This window comes from Lactuca sativa, chromosome 1 (assembly GCF_002870075.4).
Source record: "Lactuca sativa cultivar Salinas chromosome 1, Lsat_Salinas_v11, whole genome shotgun sequence".
Lineage (NCBI taxonomy): Eukaryota > Viridiplantae > Streptophyta > Magnoliopsida > Asterales > Asteraceae > Lactuca > Lactuca sativa.
In genome coordinates, this window is record NC_056623.2 from 70,318,650 (window position 1) to 70,325,372 (window position 6,723).

Genomic DNA, 6,723 nt, shown 5'->3' on the forward strand with positions numbered 1-6,723 from the left:
GATTGAGGTTCTAAATCCCCAATCCCCATCTTCTTCAATTGCTATTTTGATTGGCGCCCAAGAGCCTCGTGTTGCTTGAGGTTCTAAATCCCTAATCCTCATATGCGACCAGGCCGTTTTCATGCTTTTGTAGTTGCGGTTAATTTAGATCGTAATTCAAGAGGGTATGTAACTATCTTTATGTATGGTTAGACTCTTATCAGGGATGCGGTGGATGGGAATCTATTTACCATTTATTTTATATTATTTTATATAAATACAAATTAAATGATAATTATATTGGAAAAGAAAAAAAGTAAGGGTAATATAGACATTTTATGTTTGGTAAGGGATGAAGTGTGTAATTTTAACTATTGAAGGATGAAATATGCAAATTTATTATAAACAAAGAACGGTTCAAGTTAATTTTTGAAAATAGGGACTAAACGCGTATTTTTGCACTTAAACCAGGGACGAATCGTGTAGCTACTCTAAAGTTTATAACAATTATTGAAGAGATTAAATACTATCCAAACCATCTCTCTATAATCCTATTATATTATTTAGGGAAATCTCCAATAAAATCCCACCATTTTGGGCGAATTTACGATTTAATCCAAAATTAAAATTTGCTTACAGAAAAGGACAAAATACCAACTAAAACTTCAAAATAATCCTTCGTGGTTGGTTTTGCAGATTTAGCTAGTATTCAGGGTTTTTTCGTTAATTGATCAAAATTTTGGGGCTTTTTTGTTAATTGATCAATTACCCTTAAACTTATTGTGAATTTCACTCACCCGCGTCTCAAACTGCTACTCCTTTCTGTTTTTCATTTTTTCTTATCCACCTATCCAAGTTGTACTCTTTCAACTTATTTAGTGTTTTAATCTAACATGAAACGACATACTTCTAAGGTCTATATTCTAAACCAATTTGCCAAGGACAGTAGCAACATCTTGGTAGCAACTAGTCTTGCTTCGATATACCACAAAACACATATTCGTTTGAAGTTTGATACCTCATTTCACACACGCACACATGTTCCAGATCAGAAACTTTTATGTGTGTGTGTGCACATAAAAAGGAAAGACAAAGATCTATTTAAGGGGTGTGTGTATGTATATCCCTTATCGCATCCTTACCAATTTTACAATAGATAGAAAGAAACAGAAGGAGAAAGAGGGCAGATGGATTAAGGTTTTAAACAACCAATAGAATGAAGAAAAAAATGAGTATTAATGAGAAAGGTTATCCCATAGATTTAAGTATATCTAACTAGTGTTATTATGTATGTTTTGTGGTTATCTCATTACTTAAACCAATGTTGAAATTAAAAGAAAATATACAATAATATTGTATGAATTATTGAATTTCATCTTGCAATCATGGAGCACTTTATATTCGGTAAAACTTTTCAGACAAATTTATGAAGTTTGTTAGTTTTTTGGATTGTATAGATATTTTTTTATAAATTTCGCGACTTTAAAATTGAATACATATCGTTGTATAAAAAGAAATGGAAAAATACACTCATTTATAAAACAAACTGTTTTTTATATATTGATAAAACGGCTATTCCAAAGTTTTAGTTGAATTAACGAAAAAGTCCCAATATTTTGACGAATTAACGAAAAAAGCCGGAATACCGGCTAAATCTACGAAACCGGCCACAAAGGGTTATTCCGAAGTTTTAGCCGGTATTCTGTCAATTTTTGTAAACAAAATTTAATTTGGGGCTAAACCGTAAACTGACCTAAAATATTAAGAATTTATTGGAGGTTTCTTTATTATTTATAATTATATATTAAAAGACATCGTTTATAATTACATCTATTAATTTAATTTCGTTCATACTATCAATCTAGAGAATTGCATATTGGTACGTAACACATATGTTACTTTCCATCAAACCAATTGATTCAACTACATCACCAAGTACATGTATTCTAAGTTTCTAACAATCAACACAACTACATACATCTTTTGAGTGCCATTTTTCCCCACGAGACATTTATATTGAGATCCCAATAGAACGAATCAAATCAAAAGATACATAATGAAGACATGTTATTAAAAACTAAAAACGATTGCGTAACGGGTTGTTTGATAGTTGTTGATCGAGTTAGATCAACATCTTTTCAAACCTAATAAAAAAACATATAAAAAACTATAAGAATAAATCATATTATTTTAATTGTAAACAGTTTGAATATCGAATCCAAATTAGTTTTTTTCCTTCTCTTTAAAGTAAATCATAGTCAACCTCATAACATACATAGTGATAAACATACCAAAAGGGCAGGTAAATACTTGAATTTCGCCACATGTTTAGAGAAAAATGCTTTGATTATTACATCGTATCCAAATTAGTTTTTTTCCTTCTCTTTAAAGTATACAAATTAAAATTAAAATTTTATAATATAGGAAACTTTATGTTTTCTCCACTTTCAATGGTCGATGATTTCCTTAGCAGGTAATGTGTTATTTTGGTGTGGACTAAGGAAAAAAAAAAAAAAACTTTTTCAATACAAAAACATTGAAAATTCGTTGTTTATACGAGAAAATCAAAATAAAAATAAAAATGGTATAAGGGTGCGTTTGACGAGGAACGCGAATTTTGATAACAGAAAAATATAAATCTAGGGTTTCAAATTTCTTTGTATCTCAACCCCAAAATTTCCTCTTTTCCCTCCCTTTGAACAATTCCCTCAAGAATTCCCCTCCCCCACTTTTACTTATTTTTTTCATTGAGAAAATTTCTCTTCTAATCTTCATTATTGATCATCGTTATCATGATCTAATGGGCCCTTGTTTTCTACGGTAAATTCATTCACCTAATCTTGATTGTGGTTTTGATTTTGACCTGAAATGTTCGTAATTGGCCACTCAAGTATATGTTTGCCAAGCAACTGTAATCGTTATATGTGCTGATTCATTTGCAGGGTCCTATTGGTGTTTTGGTTAGTGTAGGAGCGTTAATGTTGTTCTGGTTGGTGAATTAAGAAGAGGAAAAAGTTAAGATCATAAGCGGTTTCATTGTTGAAGGGGGTGAAATCATTGGTTAATTAACAAGCTTTGTTTTTGTCGATGTTTTGACGGATAATTATCTACGTTTGGTCCAAATATGGAGTCAGAGAGCACGCATCCTTCGACCAGTTTAGTCAAATGCTGTGATTGCAGTTGTAGTTCTTGTGATACAACAACTGGATCTTATTCTAGATCATGGATACGTTCTGTGAAACGAAAATTAGACGAATATGAAGGAGATGGCGGCAAATTTTTCATACCAGGTCTTCAGATTCATGATGTCGCCCGTGTTGAAATTGAAAACGAATGCGATGTGTTACGTGAAATGGTCAGCAATCAACAACGCACTATTCAGGACCTCATTTCTGACCTAGAAGAGGAAAGGTACGCTTCTTCTTCAGCTGCAAATGAAGCCATGTCTATGATCTTAAAATTACAACGTGAAAAAGCTGAAATCCAGATGGAGGCCAGACAATTTAAGCGTTTTTCTGAAGAAAAAATGGCTCATGATCAACAAGAGCTTATGGCGTTAGAAGAATTGTTATATAGAAGGGAGCAATCTATTCAATCATTGACTTGTGAAGTTCAAGCATATAAACACAGAATGATAAGTTATGGTCTTACAGAATCTGAAGCAGATGGTGAGAAAAGCTTCATCACACGCGAAAATAGTGTAGCCACAAATCTAGAAAGCCAATTTCAATTTGATTTTCCTTCATATGATTACCCTCCTCTCAAATGCAATTCAAATGAAAATCAACCTTATCAAGAACACGACAATGAAACAGTTGATATAGAAAAGTATGCATTTGGTGAAACCCCACGTTCATTAAAAGACATAGAAGAAAGAATCAATCAATTGGAAAAAAGCCCTACGCATAGTCAACCCGTTCTTGAAAAAGTCATAGTTGGTCATTCCCCAATCAAGAAACATTCTAGAAGATTCTCCTGTGATAGTGCTGGAACATATTATGCAACTGTTAGAGAAGACTTGAGTGGCAATGTGAAGAAGATGGAGGATGATTTTGGTAATTTCAAGAAAGTGGAAACCGTTTCAGAATTTGGAGATGACACGAGTGACAGGATTTATACCATTGATTCTATACATAACAATGATCAAAAGGGGAATATTGGTAGTTATGATGATTTTATGAGTAGTACACCTAAAGAGTCATCTTCACGTACTGATATTGAAGATCCAGAAGTGAAGAAGCTGTATATGAGGCTTCATGCACTTGAGGCTGATAGGGAGTCAATGAGACAAGCTCTTATTTCTATGAGGACTGATAAAGCTCAATTGGTTTTGTTGAAGGAGATTGCTCAACAATTGGCTAAAGACATGTCACCTCCAAGTAGGATGATTGGAAAGAAGGCATCTGGTCGTATTGATTCTTCCTTCTTCTCACTTTTCAAGGTAACAATAATATTTGTTATTCAATTAATTGAAGTTTGTGGGTTTAATTTGTAAGTTTGGTATTTATGTTTGTAATGTTGTGGTGTTTTGCAGAGGATTGTAACATTTGGTTATTTTGGAAGGAGAGCACAACGAAATAAGTAAGTAGCTGATTTATTGTATTTTTTTAGAATGAATTTATGTAAAATTTGTAATGAGAAATATTTTTACAATTTCAGGCAGATTTATAGTGCGCTGGCAGACAATGCAGGGTTGCTAATGCTTCTAAATAAGGGACCTCAGATGGGGCAATGGAGGTGCCTTTCAACTACACAAGTTTGACTCACAAATTAAATTAGAAAAACAAAATCACTCTGTATCCATTTTTTTTTTTTTTTTTTTTTTTGCTGATGTCATCCATATTAACTAGCTCTTGAACGTGCTGTATTTTTACATCACACTCTTATATTTTTAGATTTGTCTATTATTCATGTTCACATCTGGTTTTGTTTTTGTTGCGAATATGGATTTGCTTAACTACAAAATTTTCCTTTCTTGCTATTTTTGTGCTTCTTGTGTTATGCTTGCAACATTTGAAGCTTTTCTTTTTGTCAAAAATGAATGATCTTGCGACGTTGCTTATTCATAGACATGATCCTCTCTTACACTGCTATTTTGGGCCTTCTATAACCGGGTCTATAACTAAGCCTTGAGTAAATTGCACGAACAGTCCCTCATGCATGTGTCAAATAACCCGTTCAATCGTTATTTTCAAAAATTAACTCGGACCGTCCCTCGTTTGGTTAAAAGTTACACGTTTTATCCCTTGTTAGCTTAAATTTACACGCTTAGTCCCTTGCGAGACATGAAATGACTACAATGCCCTTTTTAATTTTATTTTTCATTTATTTTTAACATTTCTGATTAAAACAAAATAAAAAAGAATAAAATAAAAAAGGGATAATGACTTGAAAGGGTAACGAACTTTTGACTTTTGTCACATTTAGTCACTAAATTTTTTTTCGTTATCTATTTGCCATTGAACTATTGAAACTGTTCACATTTTACCCTTATGACCGGCTGTTGCCGGTCATAAGGGTAAAATATGAACAGTTTCAATAGTTCAATGGCAAGTAGATAACGAAAAAAAGTTTAGTGACTAAATATGAACAAAATCAAAAGTTCGTTTCCCTCTAAAAAGTTCAATGACTAAATGTGAACAAACCTTCTCTTGTATTATGTTTTAGCAAATTATTTATTTTTGTTAAATTGTAGCAACATTTGTTGATGAAGAAATCTATGAAATAAAAAAAAAAAAAAACAAAAAACAAAACCCTGAAAATATATTTAAAACAAAAACAAAAAACCAAAACCGAAATAAAAAACCAATGGTTTGACATTTTCCAAAATAAAAAATCAAAATTTTCAATCTGATTTTGGTTTTACAAAAAAATGAACCATTCTCACTGATGTGAATTATGACCATTGGTTTGGCATGCGAAATTTGTGACATCCCATGAATATATAGTTACAGCATCGTCTGAACTCGTAACTCATAGTAAGGGGTTAGAGTATCATCGCATGAATACGTAGTTACAACATCGCCTGAACTCGTAATTCATCACCTACAGGTTATGGGCCTGCTGGTGTTTCCACTGGGTTGTCTAGAATAGTCCGTAGTCGCCATCTATACTCTGGTAGATGACTACATCGCCACATTGCTGGTTAAGGTTATGGTATCTCCTTTCATCCTACATCACATATTCATCATCATCTATTTACCTAATTATCACCACCTTTCTATCATCATTTTATTTCATCACACATCAACTATTTCATCTACCCATGTTTCATCCGCAACATATTTGTAGATATAAAATAAATATACCGTTTAAATCTTTTAAAACATATATAAAATCGTTTATCCAGCATAGACAACAAGTATTCAAATAATATGCACACATAGCACGTAATTTATATAAAATACTTCATATCTAGTGTAAGATGAAAGTAACTATATATACCATAAAAATCTCATAAATGCTTCCTAACTTCGAACCCCAAAGTTTACTCTACTAAAGCTTCATATTCTCGGCTCTCTGAACCTAGAAGGGTCCAGATCTATCACACCAAAAAGCTCAAGATAGCTCTTCCTCTCACTCTACACACTCAAACTCGCTAGGGTTCTCACTTATGGGAAAGGTAGTCGCAATTGAAGGCCATAAGTGCCTTTAAATATGGCTCGGGCCCAAAGATTTAGGGTTTCTGCCAACAGCGCGGACTCATCGAGTCGCCTCACCGACTCGTCAAGTCCATTCATTAAT

The 6,723-nt window shown here is 32.9% G+C and overlaps 1 protein-coding gene across 1 annotated transcript; it reads left to right on the plus strand.

The window, feature by feature from the left end:
* Nucleotides 1-2,578: 2,578 nt before the first annotated feature.
* Nucleotides 2,579-5,229, plus strand: LOC111916614 (myosin-binding protein 7). The gene is made up of 4 exons (XM_023912280.3): nt 2,579-2,799; nt 2,922-4,420; nt 4,514-4,560; nt 4,639-5,229. Exons 2-4 carry the CDS (start codon nt 3,104-3,106, stop codon nt 4,739-4,741), a joined length of 1,467 nt encoding a protein of 488 aa, XP_023768048.1. The 5' UTR covers nt 2,579-2,799; nt 2,922-3,103; the 3' UTR covers nt 4,742-5,229.
* The last annotated feature ends 1,494 nt before the right edge of the window (nt 5,230-6,723 follow it).

What these genes read in the sequence shown, in the direction of transcription:
- LOC111916614 (XM_023912280.3), top strand. Translation starts at nt 3,104, where the DNA reads ATGGAGTCAGAGAGCACGCATCCTTCGACCAGTTTAGTCAAATGCTGT. An exon ending in CCTTCTTCTCACTTTTCAAG is followed by an intron (nt 4,421 to 4,513) that starts GTAACAATAATA and finishes GGTGTTTTGCAG; the next exon opens with AGGATTGTAACATTTGGTTA. An exon ending in AGGAGAGCACAACGAAATAA is followed by an intron (nt 4,561 to 4,638) that starts GTAAGTAGCTGA and finishes TTACAATTTCAG; the next exon opens with GCAGATTTATAGTGCGCTGG.